We start from the raw sequence: 20,340 nt of genomic DNA, 5'->3' as shown, positions 1-20,340 counted from the left end.
AAGCCATCTTGATTTTTTTGTTAGATCTACACTCATCAGGAAGTTGCAATGCATTTTTTTCAAGAAAAGAATTCTGAAACCTTCTGCAAACAGAAAAAACACATTTAACTCAAACTAACTCTATAAGGGTTTCCAGCATTTATGGGCACTTCCTGTGGTCTTTGATTAAAGATTAATGTACACAGTGCTCCTCAATGGTGATCTCAAACAGACTTGCTTAAGTGGTTTCTGATACTGATTAATTTTGCGATTACTTGGTATGGTTTGTGAAATGTGTCCCGATTTAGGCATGTGGTTTGCACAATGTTAATGAATAGCTGTAAGCTACCATTATTTGTTAGCTACAATAGCTGCTCTAGTGCAAAATTATTATCAATGCATTTTTAGTTAGTTTTTAGTTAAAGTTTTCAGTTTAAGCCCAAATGAGAATATTAAACGTTACATCTGTTGTAAACATGCTTACTTTTAAAGACTATTAAAATCCCCTTCTGATGATTTTGAGGGCAGGGAGTAATTTACAACTGCTTTGCAGTGGATTTTAGAGAGGGCCTGTTTATAATTGTTTTTCAGTAGCTCGTGAATGTTAGAGAAAGGCGAATGAATGAATGAATGAATGAACCTTTAGCCAACTGTGTTTTTAACACATTGGAATTAGACCTCCGCATTTAACCCATCCGTGCAGTGAAACATCCACATACATGCACACTAGTGAACACACACACTAGGGGGCAGTGAGCACACTTGCCCAGAGCGGTGGGCAGCCCTATCCACGGCACCCGGGGAGCAGTTGGGGGTTAGTTGCCTTGCTCAAGGGCACTTCAGTCACATACTGTCAACTGAGGGGATCGAATCGGCGACCTTCCAGTCACAAGGCTGGTTCCCTAACCTCCAGCCCACGACTGATGGCTATGGCTAGGAAACTGAATGGCCTATTTTAGCAATATATAACTGTGGTAACTGCCTTCAAATTATCAGTACTATGGGGAAAATGGATTTTCAAATAAAAGAAATGACTCATGACTAGATACAAAGGACAAAAAGCTAAAGGCTAAGGTTAGCAAGTTGACTGGCTATCAAGATATCATACCTCAGTTTGGTTTGTTTTCTCTGGCTGAAAGCTGACATCCATTGTGTGCTGAAAAATGACAGAATTGCTGTTTTCTTTACAATTCAGTTCAACAACCATCATACATTGTACACTAATGCTAGCTTGGTTGTATTGCTAGCTTGGTTGTTGCTAGCTTGATTGGCTAGGCTAACAGTCAGGATTGGTTGACACCACAGGGATTCTCAACGGTTGTCTGAGGTTTGGGCATAAAGCATGTTGAGTATTTTGGTGAAAGTATATTATGGAAGCCTGGTTCTGACACTGTAAAAATGCTACCATTTAGTAAGTCATAATAATGAGAAAGTTTCCATAATTATGATTTAGCATCTCATATGACGTAGTATCTCATAATTATGTCTTACTTTTCTCATTATTATGATATAGTTATTATTATGAGATGTTAAGTCACAATTATAAGAATCCCATCGTTATGAGACGGCAAGTCATAGTAATAAAATGCTATTTTAAAGTCAAGTCGAAAACTTTCTCATTATTATGACTAGTTAAATGGCTGTATATATATTTTTCTCCAGTGGCAGAAATAGGCTAAGGAAGCCTGAAACCAACATAAAATTGCGAATTCTGTCGTACCGATAATGCTGAGCGTTACAATGCTGCACTACAGAATACTGCATAACATGACAAATAACATTAATCTTTAGTTTTAGGCCAGAACACCCCTTTAATTAAGGCTTTGGCTAATTGCAATGCAACTTATTCTATAGAACAAAGAGTAAACATTCGAGAAGCACTGTGATGTTACACAGAGAACTACACTTAACATATTCTTACTTACATTCTCATTCACATAAGATTTTCAGTATACTGTTGCGATTTTGAGTAGGTATTTTTTGTTAGAGATCACATCTGCCAAGACAAACGTCACTGTCTCAGATGCTAATTGGGGAAATGGAATATGTGAAAGTGGAAGTATATATTAATGTATTCACAATTACTCTATTCACAATGGTGTACAACACTGTAACAACATTCATCTCACTTTCTAAATAATCATTTCAACGTGAGATTTTGATGTTTTAAAATGCATGACTAAGATTAATGGAAATTTCCTTATACTGCCCCTGGACCTTGAACTAGTGTAACCCTTAACATAGTGTATTAATAGTTTTATTGCTAAAGTGGCAGGTTGTTGCACTTAAGCAAAGTGAAACTATGTACTGCTTCTTTCAGCAATAATCTGTTTTGGAAGCTTTGAAAAATGCTTGAAAAAGAGCGAGTCTATTAGACATTTCTCCTGTTCATATTCTGACTATCTACAGGCAGTTTGACAAATCAGGGTACATAGGTCTGAATGCGTTTATCTCTTTTATTATGTAAAATGTGAGTTTATAGGTCAAGACTTCTCAGTTAAAAGTACTTCAACCCTGCTGAGTTGATAACAAAGTGCTGACATACTTAATCTGTTACTGATATTTAAGAATTACCAATCTGCAAACTATTGTCGACTGCAAATGCATTAGATGTCCAGAGTTTTTCACACTTCACTGTCCATCCACTGTAATCTTTAAACCTGAGGATTGGGTCAGTTTAGAATGAACTGTTTTTGTTCACACCTTGTAAATAAATGCTGCTTGTTAATGTGGGGAATGATTACATATTACACTAAAATATTTCTTATGCTTATTAAACATTTAACGCATGTTAAAGTTTGTTTTTCACTTTAGTACAAGGAAGTATGTGCCATGTCCTTTTGGAACCTCTGTGTTACAACGTGGAATGAAATATGGCAATACAGATTAGCAAAGCAACTGGTAGCGAGAACTTCGGACAGGGGATGCCACTTCAGCTTCGTCTGAACACGTTCTGCCCATTAACAGGGTCATCTGACTAGATCCATGTCATATAAATACCAGCCAGTCCCAAAGCCCTGCCACAGATACTCCAGTCTTCGGCCCAGTGAGGTGAGTCAGAACCAAGGTTAAGATCCTAGATCTCATAGTAGTTTATTTAGCTTCTACTTCTGGTCAGACTTTAGCTCTTTCAAAAATCTCAAGACTCGTGTGTTTTCTGCAGGTGTGCTCTCTGGTGGATAATCATGAAGTTTGTGGCTGTAATCCTCGCGCTGTCAGTCATCTCAGGTGAGATTCTTTTCCTGTCATGAATGAATGCTATGAACAACTTGATGGTATGGTCGTATGCAAATGTTTTAACACCGCTGGTTAAATGACAAGTTTGGTTGATATTTTTGAGTGTCCTCTAAAACATTTTAGTGCACAATTTCTATGCATATGCTGATTTAAACATATTGGAAACATAACACATAAAATGTGCCATAACTTTTGCACAGGCCACATTTTATGTTTTATTTTTTCCCCAGTAAGTTAAATTTAGCAAATAAACAACAGTCGTGCATTGAAAAGTGCAGAGGGGTGATCTCTGTAGTTTTTTAAATTAACAAAACATGTCATTTGTTTGGGGCGCCCAAACTCTTGCATACGACTAAATATCCAGACTCCCCTTATCATTATTGTCCAGTCAAGCCATAATATTGTACTTTTTTTTTTTATTTCTCCAGAAAAACTATATAACGTATAATATCTTTACTTTGTAGGCTGCCAAGGGCGCTTCCTGTTTCAGGATGAGCCCAAAGAACGCTGGGAGGTGATGGTGGATAAGTTTTGGGAGTATGTGGCTGACCTGAGCTCCAAGGCTGAGGAGATGAGGGAGAACATTAAGAGCACCCAGCTTGTCAGAGAACTGGAGTGAGTATGGAAAAGCTTACACAGTCTTCAAAAATTACTAAAATCTGAGCTTCTCTAAAATGTAGTTTGCTGCCTTTTTGGTTTCAAAAAAGAATGGTTTTGAAAAAGAATGATATGAAATAATGCATCACAGGATAGACAATTGCTGTAATGCACATTCACCATTTAAAATGAAAAGCAAGCATGAAAATTGTTGTTTCACATAAAAATAATACGTCAGCATCTGTGAAGTCACTGCTGTGCCGTGCTGTTTTTCATGCATACTGTTATTAAAATTCACCGAAGATGCAATTCAAAAAGAACACTCAGACACCAACTTTCAATGGTTTTTTTTTCTTATTTTGAGCTCATTTTATGGTTTCAAAGTTGTAATAGTTGAATGACACAGCTACAGATTGGCAAGAAAGTGAAAATCAGCAAGTGTTTATCCTACAAGCCAAAGAGCTGGTCAGAATCTCTTACACCATATGCAGTTGTAGTGATCCATACAAAACTCTCTATGGGTATAACATACTCTATACTCTACTACCTGATCTGAGTCACGATACTAGATTCACAACTCAATTTTCACTGTATTTTGGGTCGTTGATGGTGCTGGTTGTTTGCAAACAATTAAGTTGCATTAATAGAATTTTAGAACATTTTTGCATCACAATATCACAATAACTGCACTGTTCTGCCCCTAAACTCCTCTATTTCTATCTTCCAGCACACTGATCAGTGACAGCATGGCAGAGCTGCAGATGTACAGTGATGACATGCAGTCCAAGCTGACCCCTTACGCTCAGCAGACCGCCGAGAAATTCCATGAAGATCTTCAGCTGCTGGCCAGTAAACTCCAGACGCATATGGTAGATGCCAAAGAACGCATGGCTGAATACAGCCAGGAGCTCCAGACCATGGTGGAGCAGAATGCAGAGGACGTCAAAAACAGAGTCAACGCTTATGTCCGCAAGCTGAAGAAACGCCTGAACAAGGACACCCAGGAGATCAACAAGTAAGTCAGTGAAGCTATTTACTTCATGATCCTATAAGATTTTTTATAATAGTTACACTGACGGTAAGTTGTTGTCCTGGTGTCTAAAACACATTTTTTAAAATGCTTTGATGGCAGAAGAGCTGGGTGTTGTAAGGCAAAATAGAACCCATAGAAAGCTTATTTATATCACAGATGTTTCAAATATCATGAAAAAACAAATTTACCTTGTGTCTTTGACATAAATATTGTGGAAAACCAAATTTTATTTGCATTTTGAAGTAAAAGAGTTTGATGTAGTATGTGAACACTGTTGAAGAAAAAAATAAAAACATACCATTCACTCCCCAGTCCAATCAGTCCACATATGAAAGCTAAGCTGCAATCAGCCCCCTTTAAATTCATGACTTTTATGATGTCACAAAACCTACATATTTACATACAGCCAGCTATTCAGCCTACAGCAGTTTAACAATACTTAAGTATAGTAACAAACTATAATGACTTAACTGTTTTCCATCCCTGCTACTCAGCAATTATATGGTTTGAGGAATAACCTTATAGACTGCGTAGGTTTTTCAAAAAACAGTAATAACTGAAATGCAAGACTCTTCTTTTGTAATGAAGTCATTCTCTCAACTTTAAGGAAAATGGCAACATACTTTGAGGAGGTCCAGGCTCGTGCTGCTCAGGGCATGGAGGATGTGAAAGATCGCCTGGCACCCTACTTTGACGTAGTTCGCCAAAATGCTGAAGATAAGGCCAAAAGCCTCACAGAGCTGCTGAAGACCCAGGCTGAAGAACTAAAGGAGAAACTGGAATCTCGCCTGGAGGATCTACGAGAACACATTGAGAAGACCAAAGAGAATCTGCGTGCCAGTTTCCAGGATAAAATCGAGGAGGTGCAAAACTGGTATCAGCAAATTGCCACCCAAGTTGAAGAGAAGATCCAGACCATCGTAGAAACCTTTAAACCCTAAGAAACAAGCTGGAACAAGGTGGATAGAAAATGGACAGAAAACAATGAATATGCTCTGTAAAAACTATGAATAAGTAAACAGCTTCAAATTAGGCCTACTAATGCAATGGATCACAACATCTGCTGGACAGTTTCTGTCACATATTTTGGATCAGCTACACAATTTAAGCTCGTTCAGTGAAATAAGCTAGTAGCAGTTGACCGGTGTACATTAGTTTTACCTTTAGCACTTAAGTCATTGGCCACACAGAAACAAAGTAAACCTCAGAAGTTTCCATGAAAAATAAATTATAGTATTTCAGAATGACTGTATGTTCAGTGCTTCATAGTAAATACTGGTGGTTTAGTCTAGTTCATCCTGTAGACCTAACGTCTGTAGCATTAAATTGTATATGATCCAGTGACACATGACAAGTTTTAGTGAGTTATGGCAAGACTGTGATCTTTTGTAAAAAGGCCAATACAATAAACAGAAACTATTTGTGTCATTATTTCTGGGTACTATGTATTTTCTGATATTTTATATTTTCCAAATGTTTGACATTTTCCAAGAGTAGACAGCCTAGAAGCACATAAATTAACCAAACACTTCATGACTTCTAAGTCATATTCATGGCTAGAAAATGGTAAATTTCTCTAAAGAGTATTGATATCTCATGGCCAGAGATGTGCTGATCTCTTCCTAACCTCACTCACAACCCGTTTTAGCTTTTAATTCAAAGTTTCAGAAATTCAGTGTAAACAAGTTAAAATATGAATACTGGCCAGGAGTTATGTATGGAAAGCTCTTTATCTTCTCATTCACAATTTTTGAATTTGGAAATTTAATTTGAAAAAGTAAAAATGTTATTAAAATTATTAGTACTGGAATACATACATCTGATTTAGGGCTTCAGTTCTCACTAGTAAGAATTCAGGCTTTTTTCAATTCATTTTAGTGGGAGAACCATTTTTATTTATCAATTAAATTTTAGCATGAGCCAATTCAGTCCTCACAAGAAAAAAAACTGTTACATGTGCAAATTTAAAGTTTTATAAGAATATGTAACAAATCAATATCCTCCCATTCAAGTGAATTGAGAAAAGCCATAAATTCTTATTTAATTCTTCTTGAATTTTAAGATCTAAATTTTACATTTCAAATTTATTTTTTTTTCCCTACTACTACTACTACTGACATTTTTACTTCTGAACTCAAGTCTTAAATGCTAAATTCTAAATGCTAAAATGCTAAACATTTCTACCAGCTGTTGTTGAATTGTTAGAATTAGGTTTTTACATTTTCAGTCAAATGTTATTTTTCTAGTGCTAGTAACATTTGTACTTGGATAAACTGAATTTTCGATATAAAGAAATTTGGATTACAAGCTAAAATGGTATTGATGGACAGATGTGCTGATTTCTTCTTAACCTCACCCATAATTCAGGGCCAGACAAGCCATTTTAGCTTTTAATCCAAAGTTTCTTTATCAGAAATTTAATTTGAACAAGTTAAAATGTCATGAATACTGGCCAGGAGTTATGTATGGATAGCCTTTTTAGCTTTTAATCTGCAATTTTTTAATTTGGTAAAAATTGGGCCTCAGTCACCATCTGTTCTTAAAAGGAAATGTCTCCCATTTACGCAGTTTTCACGAAGATTCCACCAGTGTTATTTGGGATTTGTTCTTAGGTAAGGACAGAATCTTCACACTCAATAGGATAAAGGTGTGAACAGTTCTGTGGTTTAAGAACACATCATGAATCTGACAGACTTTCTTAGGACCTTTCTTAAGAACAGGTTTACGAAAAAACGTGGAAAATCGTTGGTGAATGAGGCCCAGTGCTCTTAAAGTTAAGTTTCTGAATTGTAAGACATAAATTTTACATTTTAAATTTCATTTTTTCTAATACTAATAACATTTTTACTTCTGAGAACTTAAGTCTGGTGCTGTGTTCGGGCGCTAATGTAAAGCTAGATGGTTTGGTAACTAGTAAACACAACTAAACCCAATTTAGCTCAGGGGCTCGTTCGTTCGTAGATACGCCCACCACTCGGAAAAACATGGCGGTCCGGTGAATACAATCCAGCATTTTCTTTGCTGTGTTAAAAATGCACACATATTTGATAAAAGTCCGTCCGGTATATTTTTTTGTTTCACATTCACTGCAAGTTTAGTGTTTTCACTCGTGTAAAAGGGTAGAGGTCGCGTTGTCGGCCGTTCGAGCGCCCTTCACCACTCGAGGCAGCGGAAACGCTGCGTGTTAAACATAATTCCCACTGGCCGTGTTTCGCTGTCTGAGGCTGAACTGACTGTATAAGTTATTGAATTGTTAGAATGAAGTTTTTACATTTTTACTGGTTCATTAAAGTTCTGACATCAACACAGTCTGGGTTAAAACCTGAAACGGCCTTGCTGGCTAAGGTGCCGGAGCGGGGGCGTGCTCTCTGCTAGTACGGGGTCTCCATGTTTAACTCGTGGTCGAGGTTGGCGAGTTTACTCGGGCAACAACGTTGTCAACTTCCGGTCTTTGCGGATGTTGTGTTGGGGAGCAGTGGGAGAAAACAGGGTGCAGCCGCGGGACCCTCACTGCTCAGAGTCCACATTAGAGACAGAAAACAACTTACAGCGCAGAAAGGAGCTGCTGCGGGAAAGACGTGAAGGCGCTGAGGACGGACGAGCCCTCCTGAGTGGAGGAGTGAACCGCCGAGCTGCAGCGGTGAGTGAGAGAAGAAGAGGTGTGAGAGAAGAGTGCTGTGTTGTGTTGGGGGGAGTTGTACTCTGAGGGGCTGCTGGTGGGGAAGGGAAGGGGCATAGTGGTCAGCATGGAGTAGGACATGCTGCTGGACTTAGGTAACTAACAACTTCTGAGCGAAGTGGAAATGTCGACTGCAGAAACTCGCTCTGAACAGCAGCGGTGAGTTTAGACCCGCTCCGCGCTGTAGCTGAGTCTGAGTCGGAGTCCGTGAGGCCTCAGTGAACGGAGGCAGAACCGAGCTGGCTGAGTTTGCAGAGGGAAGAAAAGCAGTGAAACGTGTGAAGGAGAAGTGTCGCTGTTTGAGGAAGTCGCTGTACCGAAGAACTGGTGTAGATAAACCCGTAACCACTGAAGTTCCTCCTTCGTATCCCTGTTTTTAATAGGTTTTTAAAAATGATAGTAGTTTTTCACGGTGTCAGATTTAAATACGCCAAGTGACCGTTTCCTCTTTCTCATTGTTTTTGCATTATGCAATTATCCATTCATTTTTGCCAGTTGTCTAACCGAGGTAAGAATACGCTGAATGAATTTGGGACGTTGTGAGACTATTTGGTTTACACTGCAGTAATCTGCATGTCTTAAAGGGGAACTCCACTGATTTTTCAAAATTTCTGAATAATTAAATGGTAGACCTGTCAACAGTCATTCAGAGTGGTTTGGTGTGAAATACTTCGTTCTAGAGAAACTTACAGAGTCAGAATTGTTCACAGTGGTGAGAGAAACCACCAAAAGCTCCCTCACAGATAAATATTGCATGAAATGGTTATGAATGCTCAGCTTGATGTCTGAGACATTATTTTGCGGTAGTTTTGTGACAAAGTTTTGGCCTAAAACATATGTTAATCAATTTATTTACAATCAGGGTGTTCTAGGGCAAAATAGTCCCCAAAGAAAACTTATTTTTTTAGCTTGACTACTATATTACCATCATTAACATTACATAAAAACTTAGAAAACACATGTAGGTTCACTGGTGGTTTTGGATAGTAAATACAGTGGCTATATTTATATGTTGTAGACATTGGGACCCCTGGTTCCTATCACGACCACTTTAAAGAAATCTGAGTCTGTACGTTTCTCTACAAATGAACCGTTTCACACCAAAACACTCTGAATGACTGTTTACACCTGGAGTTCTCCTTTAAGGGTTTTTCAAATCAAGACTTACCTCAGGTCAGCTCAGGTGTGGGCAGTATGATGGAATTGTTATTGTAATAAATTTTGTCACACTATGCTTTTTTGAACATATGGTGAATATCACAAGTAAGAAGGTCAAGAACACTGACCAGCTGCATGTATAACTCTCTTTAACTCTGGTCCTGGAGGGTCAGTGTCCAGCATTGTTGATTTTCCAGCTCAAACACAACCACTAAACCTGGCAGTTAACACATGAGTTGAATCAGATTGGTCTAAGCAGGGAAATCACCAAACTGTACTCCAGGACAGTAATTGAAGAACCACGTATTAGATTTTGGCCCCATCACCCACCCCAGTTCAGCTAATAAAGAACTTCTTGGACTGTTAGCTGATGAGTTAAGTCACGTGTAGTAAGGTAAATCAGAGAAAGCACTCAAAACACAGCATTGCCCTCCAAGCCCATAGTCTTACACCCCTAATTTACCTGATAGCATCAAGATTTGTGATGCATTCATGTAACCACCAATTGATAGCATTTTTGATTATCCTCATAATCTCCAATCAGGTAAGACACTAATTTCATTTATTAAAAGTGTGTAGAATGTAAGAAATACAGCACATTATTAGGGCAGCAACTAATTATTTCAATGATCAGTTAAAATATTGCCTGTTTAAAGGGTAGTCAAACCATTATGCTTTCTGTTGTTTCCGCTCATTCGAGTCTGTACAAAATTCTTTCATGAAGTCATGCTGCCATATCGCCCCCAACGCTTCCTGCAGGGTATTGCGGTCTGTCTGAACAACTGCATATATGAACATCATAGAGCAGAGGTATTCGACTCTGGTCCTGAATGGCTTGTGTTTAGAACAATTTGGTAATTCCTATCAGTTGACTCAGGCATGTTTGAGCAGGGGAACTGTGCTGAAAACCACCCCTCCAGGATTACAGTTGAATACCCCTGTTAGGAGACATTATAGTGCACTCACGTTGTAAAGTAAAAAGCAGATTGGCCTTTTTCCGTAATTGATGGCATGTCAAGTAGTTGTTGCAGCATTACACTTTACATGGCAGTTTATAGAAAGAGAAATTTTCTGATTTGCCGGCCTTGCTATTGCTGTGTAGGGTCAACATTGATACTGGTACCAATACTGGTGCCTTGAAATCAGTACTACCACCAGAAAGTTACTTTTTAGATATCTTGTTTCCATGTGAGCTCAGTATTATTTTATTAGCCTAGTAAAGAGCATAGACTGCTTTTGTGAACGCCTAAACATTCTGTATATATATATATATATATATATATATATATATATATATATATATATGATATCCAGGATATGTTCAGAAAATCATATTGTGATGCAGTTTATCACAATAAAGATAAATATCAGTATATTGCCCAGCTCTAGTTTTTTCTTTATTATGGGACTGTTACAGGCTTTCGTGTTTGATTTTTTTTTTTGTTATTGTTTTTTGTTGCCAGCAAATGGAAATTAAGAGTTAGACCATACCACCCAGGTTTGTGAAAGTATGAATGGCAAGTTCCCGCCATGGAATGCCCAGCGGGGCTGCAGCCATGGAGTGGCATATGGGTCTGATACACTGCGGGAATGCCAAGAATTGGATAATGCTAATGATGTTTCTCCACATTATGGAGAAGCAACAACTGATGGAAATTATGAGGAACAATCAAATTGGCCGCAGACACCTCAGCAAAAGGTATGTTGAAGCTTCATTGTGAATATTGAATGCTTCAAGCTTCAAGCTGCACTGAATCTTTCTTTTATAAACTCAAATATTGTTTAATTTTAGGGGACCGACAAGATGAGAGGCATCCAGTCTGTTGGACATGCATCATCATACACATCTAGTGCCTCAAATCCTTTTTCTGATGATGGCCAGGGAATTCCTTCAGGAATGGCAGCAGATAAAGTAAATTATCCATATTACAGAGTCAGTCAGCACCCCATGAGATCCAATATGGGACACGTTGCAGAGGATTATGGAGAAAGAACTGCAGTAGAGATGAGAGAGAGATTCAGTTTTATGAATGACGATTTAGCTGCTGCATCAACCAATGCCTCAAATACACTGGTTCAAGAAACGGTAACAATGACTACTACAGATTATTCTTAATTAAAAATTCTAAATTCACTTTCTTTTGAGATGAATTTGTGTTATTATTTATTTTACAGGACCAGGAACTGGAAAAAAGCAGCTCTTCTAACTGGACATCTGTGATTAAAGAAGCTTTAGAAATGAGTAATGGTGTGGAATTGGAACAGGATGTATCCTGTGGAACATCAGTGGTTTATGAGGAAGCACAGAGTGAGACAAGAGGAACAGAACTTCTGAAGGGCCACTTTGACCCTGTAGATTGCAAAAGTTCAAATGACCATGAAAACTGCAAGACAGAGGAAGTGATTGGTGCTCAAGATTCATCTCTTATTGTTCTATTTGATGGGGCGAAGATCACTCCTATTAAATCAAGTCAAGATCTTCAACAGAGGGTAAGTTTTGTTTTACTGAGGTATAAATTGTCTTAGAAGAAGCCAGTTGAGACAAATTATAGTATTTATGAGTTCATCTTTTCCTATTTGCAGGAGGTAAATTCCCTGACTGATGACTCATCTGTGAACGACAAGGTACACAAAAAGACAACTTGTAGGACACTTGAACAGTGCTCATCACTGGGATTTTATAACACCACTGAGACTTGCTCTTTAGAGCAACATGTACCTACAAAAGAGAAAGCGGTTTCAGGTCCTACAGTGAGATCCTGTTTGTCAGATAATTTAAGTATGATCAGAACTAATATGGAAAGGAAATCTAAAAATCTAGAACAAGGAACAAGTACAGATGACGTCCAAAATTTCCCCTTAAAACTTAATATTCAAAATGAGAAGTCTAACACAGTTAGGCTGTGTGCCTTTACCAATACCTCTGCTGAGCCAAGCTCTGTATGTTCTACCTCTCTCAGTCAGCTAGAGAACCTTGTGCATAACCTTCACAAGGAGATCCTTCCTACCACTACACTGAAATCTCCGCAGCCCTTTCACATCCAAACAGACACTACAAAGGAGACTGCAACCGAATGTGAAGATTCTGATCTACCTCCTAGACAAGAGGTATCCTTAAACATGGCATCAAATGCTGAATGTACACTAACAAAACAAACTGGATCAACATCCAGAACTGCCTGCTTTGGGGTTCAAAGTCCTCAGAAGGTGGTGAAAAACCAAGTGAAGCCAAACAAATGGGAAAAAACAGGTAATGGTTTTAGTACTCAGGCATCTCATGTGGAAGCTCAGGAACCCTCTACATTTCAAGACTCAGCTGCTGAGCCAGGAGACTTTGCCTCTGACAAAGTACTTCCCTCAATGGCAGCTGGAAAAGAGTGTTTAAACTCACCAAACCCTTATAAGAAACAACCTCAACTTGATTCTCTCAAGAATGTACAGCAGTCCACACCCTCATTTACCTCAGAAAATGTCCCTCAGAATTTACAAAATGTATTAAAAAGGCAGAAGACACCAAGAAAAAGAAAAGCTTTAGACTGTGAGGCATTAACTGGACAAACACCAAAGAGAACCTGTGAAAGCAGAGAAACTGGAGACTACTGTCCTGTGACCAACCTTGAGGACTTAACATCGGAAGGCCTTACTGAGGCAGTTAACACTACTGATGTTTCACAGTGCACAAGGGAAAAGCAAAAGAAACCAGAGAACAGTTGCGGCTCACCAAAGAAAACATCACATCTCCCGGAGGAGCAACAGCTTGGCTTATATAATGTGATTAAGACCCCAACTGCAGAACAGGAGTGTGGCCCTATAGCTTTGACTGAAAAAGAGGAAAACAGTGCAGAGCTGCCAGAAACTGCCAGAAGCCAAACTGTGTCCCAACAAGAAGATTGTCTTTCATTAGTCTCAACATCTGCTGCACAGAAGTCTGTAAAAGCAAAAGTGCATGCAACAAAAGTTACAAACAAAACAACTAAAGATGTAACTTGTAATTTGGAGGGAGATCCTCTTTCCTGTGAGCCAGCAGATTCCATTTCAGTCTCAGAGAACAATTTAAGTTTAAGCCCAAGGAATACCACCAGGAAATTTAAGAAAAGGAAGAATTCCAAAATAAAAAACAAAAATGCGGCATTAGGCTGTGCTCAGAAATGCCCAGCTGTATCAACAGACAAACTCTCATCTTTTGGTTTATATGAAGATGTTAACACAACCCCTGAAATTCAGAATTCAGGATCTAAAAGCTGCATCAGAAGACGTTCAAACGAAGATGTTGAAAGTGTTAATGCAACAAGCAAAGCTGATGACCAGAATTCTCTTCAGGAACCAGTGCAGCACAGTTTGGAGGATTTCAGTATTGTGAAAACCTCAGAAGAACCTAAATGTGGACAGAATGCAAAAGCAGAGACAATAGAAACTTATAGAGCACCTGATGCTTGTTTGTCTAGAGAATTAGACAATACATTTCAATTTGTATCTGACATTAAAACTGAACCAATGGAAGTCAAAGATTATCTGAAGAAGCTAAGGCAACGAGAATCTACCTCTAAAAACCACTCTCTTGTTTGTAAGAGTACTCCAAAAAATGTGAAGCTAGAACCTATTTATTCTCAAGGCTGCTGTGATTTGCCTTCTACTCATTTTGAAAATGTATCAGATTTTCTTGAGAAAGGAAGAGTTTCAATCAAAGTAGAAGAAACCTGTGAAGACAGTTCCCCCAGTCTTGGTAAGAATGATCTTAAAATGGTTAATCTCAAGAGCATTAAAGCTCGTGTTTTAAAGAGAAAAAGAGCTCGCCGTCCCTTTAAAAAGAGGAAGCTAATGAAATTAGCCAAACCATTATCAGCAGCCCTGAATACTTCCGAAAATATAACTGCGAAAGATCTGCAGAAAATCTCTCAAAATGATGTTTCTGGAGATTTAATAAAGATGGAAATTAAGTCAGAGAAAAAACATACTGAGTCAACAGTGGATGGTTCTAGAAAATCATGCCGTACAAGACAAAATAACTCCTGTTCCAGTATCCAGGCCTCTTCTGGTGTCAGCCTGGTGTTGGAGGACCCCTGTGAGAGTCCTGAGCAGAAGCAGACAATTCTGTCTCGTCCAGTAGCTACCAGGGACACTGTGGATAGTCACACTAGTATCTCTAACTGTAATGGCTCCAGCAGTGCTGGGCAGAAGTCACAAAGAAGACCTCCAAAGAAGCAGAGAAGATCTGCACGATCAAAGACAAATGCAGTGCAAACAGCCTTAATTTGCAAAGCTGAAAAAACAGATCTTGAGCCTGTGAAAGTTTCAAAGCAGAGCACGTCTCCTGTGGAAAATAATATCCCACCCCTTCAAATCTCATATCTTTCTGCAAGTGCTGCTAGTGCAGAAAATGAAACTACGGCTACAGAACCCACAAATCTGATGAAACGAAAGTTTAGCCGGACGTGCAGGAAAAGGACATTATCAAAAATTGCTGTTGCCAGTGGATTGCAAAATGACCCTCCAGAACAGAGGATTACTTCTAAGATGGTAAACAGTCTGCAAGCTCTTCCTGCTCGTGCACAAAACGGAGGCAAGAAGTCCAAAAAGCAGTTACCAAACTTCAACGTATCAAGTTTGAGATATTCCAGAAGACTGTCAAGGTTTACCCGAGGCAAAGTCAGAGGTTTTCAAAAACCTGGTCACAATGCAGCAAATGACAGCATTTCATCAAAGTATCATTCAGCTATATCATATGAAGTGCACCGCAAAAGCACAATAAGAAAAAAGAGAAAGCACAATAAGAAGAAAAGATCTCAAATCAGATCCAACATCAGTGATCCTTTGCCTAAGAGTAGCTGTGACATTACAGACAACGGTCTCCTAACTTCAACATCTGAGGAAAAAGACCAAAAGACAAACGAAGATAGTTCATTGGTTTCTTGCACACTGCGTGGCCACCACCTAAAAGTATCCAAGGGAAAAGTAATACAGGTAGCAACGTGCATCCTTCCCAGGACAAGAAAATTCAAGAGTGAAAAGATTGCCCAGGATCAAGGTATGGTTGCAGACACAGACGTATTGGAGAATAGCTCAGAGACACTGGGGAGCCACGCAGAAATGCAAGAGGAAAAATTTGGCCAGAAAAGTCACATATTAAAGCTACCACCTTTAGTGGTTGAATGTGGAGAGAATCCAAATGTAAAGGCAGAATTAAAAAATAAGAGGAAAATGTCAAAACAGAACACTGAACAAGTTTCCAAGAGGACGGAATTGAGCCAGCAAGCAAGAAGTTTGCAACTGGAGTCAAGAAAAACTGGCTTAGATTCCTTTGAATGCCCTCTCAAGACTGGTATAGCCAATGGGGAATCTACAGCGAGAGATGTTGAAATATGCTCAGCAAAAGGTTTTTGTGCCGATAGTAGCAAGATGCTACTGACAACAGCAGCTGAAGAAGTCCACTTCGCTCTGTCCACTCCCTTATCTTCTAAGTCAAAGAACAAGGACGTAAAGGGAGGAGAATGCAAGAAAAAGACAAGATGGGATGAAAAGAAGAAAGACACTCCCAGCACTGAATCAAATGGTGGTGATGCTTTTGAATTATCTCTGCAGTCCTCTGTTAATACCACAGGATTTAATTCCAACGAGATCGGTGATGCATTTTGTGATAAAAAGATAAAGGAAGAAAAGTCAGAGAAGCTTGTGACGGATACAAGTATCAGAGCATCTGATCTGGATGTATTAACGAGGGATGTTACAGTTGAAAATGCTGGACTTAAGGTTGCTAGAGAGGGCATTTCAGTTAAAAGTTCTGGAGGTCAAAATGCAGGTGGGTTTATACAGTATTTTGAAGACTTCATAGCAACACTAAACATAGGCACATGTGCAGTAGATGATGCTGCTGAACATAAGAAAGTAGGATCCCTACCAAAAGAATTAGCAAAGAAATTTATCATTTGTAAGTACTGTGGTCAATCTTTCCGTCATATCTCGGCATACACCATTCATCAGCGTATTCATACTGGTGAAAAACCTTACAGATGCAAACTTTGTGGCAAGAACTTTGCTCAGCTCTCCGAACTCAAATCTCACAGAAAAATTCATATGCAGTCAGAAGCTCTGCGTTGCCCATGCTGCAGTAAAAAATTCTCCCAAAAACAGAGTTTGGTATCCCATTTTAAGATCCACTTACAGGGGACAAAGCAGAAGAGTGGACCTGACAGAGATATCAAATTCAGAGATTCTACCCCTTTAACTTCTCCCCTCAGAAATGACACGAGTCTCCTTTGTGAGATTTGTGACAAAAACTTTCCCAACAAATTTATTTTGAAAATTCATATGCATAGGCATGATGGAAAGAGTCCTCTGTCCTGCTCAACCTGTGGAAAAGAATTTCAGAAATCTTCACACCTTCAGGTCCATGAGAAGACCCATTGGCCTGTGAAACCATATGCCTGCTCCATTTGTGGTAAAGGGTTTAACCGACTCAAGGCACTGAAAAAGCACTCTCAGGGCCACACAGGGGAGACTCCTTTCTCCTGTTCTCACTGTGGCCGTGCTTTCCATGACCTCTCTGCACTACGAGTGCATCAGGTATCCAAGCACTGTGGTGTAAAAGGAAAAATAAATGGGGGCAACTGTGACATTGAGGGCTTCCTAGTCAGTCAAGGAATTGATGGTCAAGTAAATACACCAGTTTTCTTCAGATGCCAGATATGCAAACTGCTTTGTCAAAAGTGGTGCCAGTATACTCTTCATCTTGAAACCCACACAAAAGCTCCACCATATCTTTGCTTCACTTGTGGACAGAGTTATACGAAGGATTCCGACATTAGCGTTCATTGTAAGGTTTGCTGTAAGTCAAGCGGGGAAGAAGTGGCTTGTCGTGCATCACTTTCTGAAATCTTCTCCAGTGACACCCAAAAATATACTTCCTCTCTGAATACTTCAACCCTTAACCCTCATTCTGTACAAAATTCCAAAACCAAAAACAATTCCCTGTCAAATGAAAGTCACTCTCAGAAGGATTCCCAAGCTTCCACTGATCTTCTGCAAGGGACAGAACACCTTAATCCTCAGCCCTCTGAGGTCATGGAGGTGTCATTGTTGCCTGAGACTTATGTTGCTAAGTTACCCATTCATCTGCATTCAGGTCCCCCATCACCCACACCTTCTGTGATCACTTGCGTCTCCTTAAATGACTCTCTGGAATGCATTGAAAATTCACCAAGTCTTGGGAAATTTGAGTGCCCATGTGGTCAGCGATATGAGCAATACAGGACTTTACGTGCTCACATGCAGACACATGCCCATGGTTTTAGATATGTTTGTGGACCATGTGGGCAGTCGTTTGAGAGGTGGAGTAGACTTTGGTTGCACCAAAGGATTCATCGTAGGAAACGCCGTTGCTATTCTTGTTCACAGTGCAACCTCCAATTTCGCTTCATTGGTTCATATAAAGGGCATATGCTGGACCATGCAGGGGAGAGACCTTTCGCTTGTCCCGTCTGTCCTGAAACCTTTGTCCATGGAGAAGCTTTGCATGCTCACCAGTGTGAATTTCATCAGTCGTCAAAAATCTTCCAGTGTGACGTTTGTGCGAAGATCTTCAGTAATTTGAAAAACCTGCTTAAGCACAGTCGTCTACACAATGGTGCAGTTTCTCACCAGTGTCTCACATGCAAACTGTCCTTTACAAACAACAAAATCCTACAGGAACATCTGAAAACTCACCAGGACATGCTTGGTCTTCCCCTCCCTGATATTCCATCAGAGCCTTTAGCATTTTCACACAAGTGCAAGAAATGTAAGGCCAGCTTCTCAACAGGTGATCTGCTCTATGCTCACCAGATATGTCATTTCGGAGGTCAGGTCTGTCCTACCCATATTAACAAATCTACCTCGTCTGGGTTTGAGGGGAGATCTCAACCTCACACAGACTCACCATCACCTACTACCAGGCCTGTGTTATCAAATCTTAACCTTGATGCCGTTCCAAATGATGAGCGCCTTTATACTTACCCCCACCCAGACAAGCTCTATGTGATGCCTAGCCTGTCAAGAACACGTCTCCCGCTCATTAATTTGGACCCCGATGAGGAGGAGAGCACGCAGCCAGCAAGTAGTGACCAAGCATCTGCAAACATTAGCATGTCTGGAAGTGAACACTCTGAGCGAAGAATACCAGAAAGTTCCTCAGTCTGTTCTGAGACTAATACCACACATCTACCTCAGGCTTTGGAAAGCCCAGAATCTACTCCTCTTCAGTCTCAGTCCACTGAATGCATGCCAGCACCTTGCACAATAACCAGTAATGTTGAGGACGAAGCTAGTCACGATTCTGTGACTCAGACAGATAATTTTGTGGAAACTAGTGTATTCCTAGAGGACCCAACCACCACTGCAAACACTGAACAAAATGAGGAGCAAGAAGAGAATTTTGAATGTGCTGACTGTTCCTATAGCGCAAGCAGTCTTCTGGGATTACATGAACACTATTTTCTACATGCTTTTGGGAATTAGATACCTATACATAACTTTCTCTGACAGATGAGAATAGTTTTGTTTTAGCAGTATTGTTCATATGTCACTTTGGGTTGGAAATGCAGCCTTCTGTAGGAAACAGGATGTTTTCTGTATTTTCAGTAGGTGCAGTAGTATGAGTTGTTAAGACTCGGAACCTTAGCAAGTATCTTTCAAAAAGGTAATCTGTCATGTTTTGTGCTAAATAAGGTTTCCATATTTATTTATGGAGCTTAACATGCATTATGAAAGACCTTGTAATCCGATACTGGACAAGTTTTACTCTCATACCGTTAAACATAAAACAGAGTAATTCACTTTCACAAGCATATGGCTTTATTATGTGGCGCTAGGGCTGAACGATTTGTGGAAAATATCTAATTGTGATTTGTCTGATCAATATTATGATTGTTAGTGAAAAATCTGCACATCAGTTTTTTTCTGGCTTGAACGCTGAATGCAGGGTGCCAGACGAACTTTGTATTGTTAAGATTTGGAATTGCCCTTATGACAAATTTAGATTTTGGTACAAAAAAAAATCGGCCCTATGGAGAGCTGTATATTACTGTGCCTCACTACTGTATGATGTGTCATAATAGGATGTGGTGTCAACATATGGATAAAGTGCATTATCAGTTTCTGTACTGAGCAGTTTGAACCTGTGCCTTCACAAAGTTAGTCTTGAAGTGATACATGTTTAAGAACTGGTCTAAATAGTTCCAACATTCTGTTTGTATATCAGGACTGGTACTGTAGTCAGTATGGACCTGTAAATATTGTCACAAACCTGCACTGGAAAACCTTTACTAAAAGTTAGTTTGTATTTTTTTTTTTTTTTTTACATACTTTTTTTTCTTCTTACAATACTTTATGGGTGAATACTGTATCAGTAATACGATAACCTTAGCCATTTATGGATAAATGGATGAAAGCAGTGGAAAGTTCATGTGAGATAAAATGGACACAAGCATTGCTGTAGTTTGGAGCTTTTGTTTATATGTACTGTACATGATCATTTTGGGAACACTGACAGCTTTCTTTGAAAATTCTATACAGTAGGTTTATTTTTCAAGAAAAACATTTAGAAATTTTCTGAAACAAACTTTGTTTACAATGTTTTTTTAAAGGTCTTTAATAAAACCCTATCTGTAATACCCAGTACTTTCAG

At 39.2% G+C, this 20,340-nt stretch overlaps 2 protein-coding genes across 3 annotated transcripts; both read left to right on the top strand.

Annotated features, from left to right (window-relative positions):
* Positions 1–2,961: 2,961 nt before the first annotated feature.
* Positions 2,962–5,941, top strand: apoea (apolipoprotein Ea). Its single transcript, XM_036567322.1, has 5 exons — positions 2,962–3,030; positions 3,143–3,207; positions 3,681–3,831; positions 4,541–4,828; positions 5,454–5,941. Exons 2-5 carry the CDS (start codon positions 3,165–3,167, stop codon positions 5,785–5,787), a joined length of 816 nt encoding a protein of 271 aa, XP_036423215.1. The 5' UTR covers positions 2,962–3,030; positions 3,143–3,164; the 3' UTR covers positions 5,788–5,941.
* Positions 5,942–8,305: 2,364 nt separating this feature from the next.
* Positions 8,306–20,326, top strand: si:ch73-347e22.4. Of its 2 annotated transcripts, XM_036567319.1 has the most exons (5): positions 8,306–8,486; positions 11,147–11,382; positions 11,476–11,769; positions 11,859–12,173; positions 12,267–20,326. In XM_036567319.1, the coding sequence occupies exons 2-5, from the start codon at positions 11,194–11,196 to the stop codon at positions 19,170–19,172; spliced, it is 7,704 nt and encodes a 2,567-aa protein (XP_036423212.1). In that variant the 5' UTR covers positions 8,306–8,486; positions 11,147–11,193; the 3' UTR covers positions 19,173–20,326. The 2 variants fall into 2 exon arrangements, with proteins under 2 accessions (XP_036423212.1, XP_036423213.1); XM_036567320.1 differs by lacking the exon at positions 8,306–8,486 and having other exon boundaries at positions 11,021–11,382.
* The last annotated feature ends 14 nt before the right edge of the window (positions 20,327–20,340 follow it).

Source organism: Colossoma macropomum, unplaced genomic scaffold, assembly GCF_904425465.1.
Source record: "Colossoma macropomum unplaced genomic scaffold, Colossoma_macropomum, whole genome shotgun sequence".
Taxonomy (NCBI): domain Eukaryota; kingdom Metazoa; phylum Chordata; class Actinopteri; order Characiformes; family Serrasalmidae; genus Colossoma; species Colossoma macropomum.
Note: the sequence above shows the minus strand (reverse complement) of the source record. Positions and strands in the feature narration are given on the sequence as shown.

Excerpts from the sequence above, each read along its gene's own strand:
- apoea (XM_036567322.1), top strand. The coding sequence starts at position 3,165 with ATGAAGTTTGTGGCTGTAATCCTCGCGCTGTCAGTCATCTCAG. Across the intron at positions 3,208-3,680 it reads CGCGCTGTCAGTCATCTCAG|GCTGCCAAGGGCGCTTCCTG; the intron begins GTGAGATTCTTT and ends TTTACTTTGTAG. Across the intron at positions 4,829-5,453 it reads GACACCCAGGAGATCAACAA|GAAAATGGCAACATACTTTG; the intron begins GTAAGTCAGTGA and ends CTCAACTTTAAG.
- si:ch73-347e22.4 (XM_036567319.1), top strand. The coding sequence starts at position 11,194 with ATGAATGGCAAGTTCCCGCCATGGAATGCCCAGCGGGGCTGCAGCCAT. Across the intron at positions 11,770-11,858 it reads ATACACTGGTTCAAGAAACG|GACCAGGAACTGGAAAAAAG; the intron begins GTAACAATGACT and ends TTTATTTTACAG. Across the intron at positions 12,174-12,266 it reads GTCAAGATCTTCAACAGAGG|GAGGTAAATTCCCTGACTGA; the intron begins GTAAGTTTTGTT and ends TCCTATTTGCAG.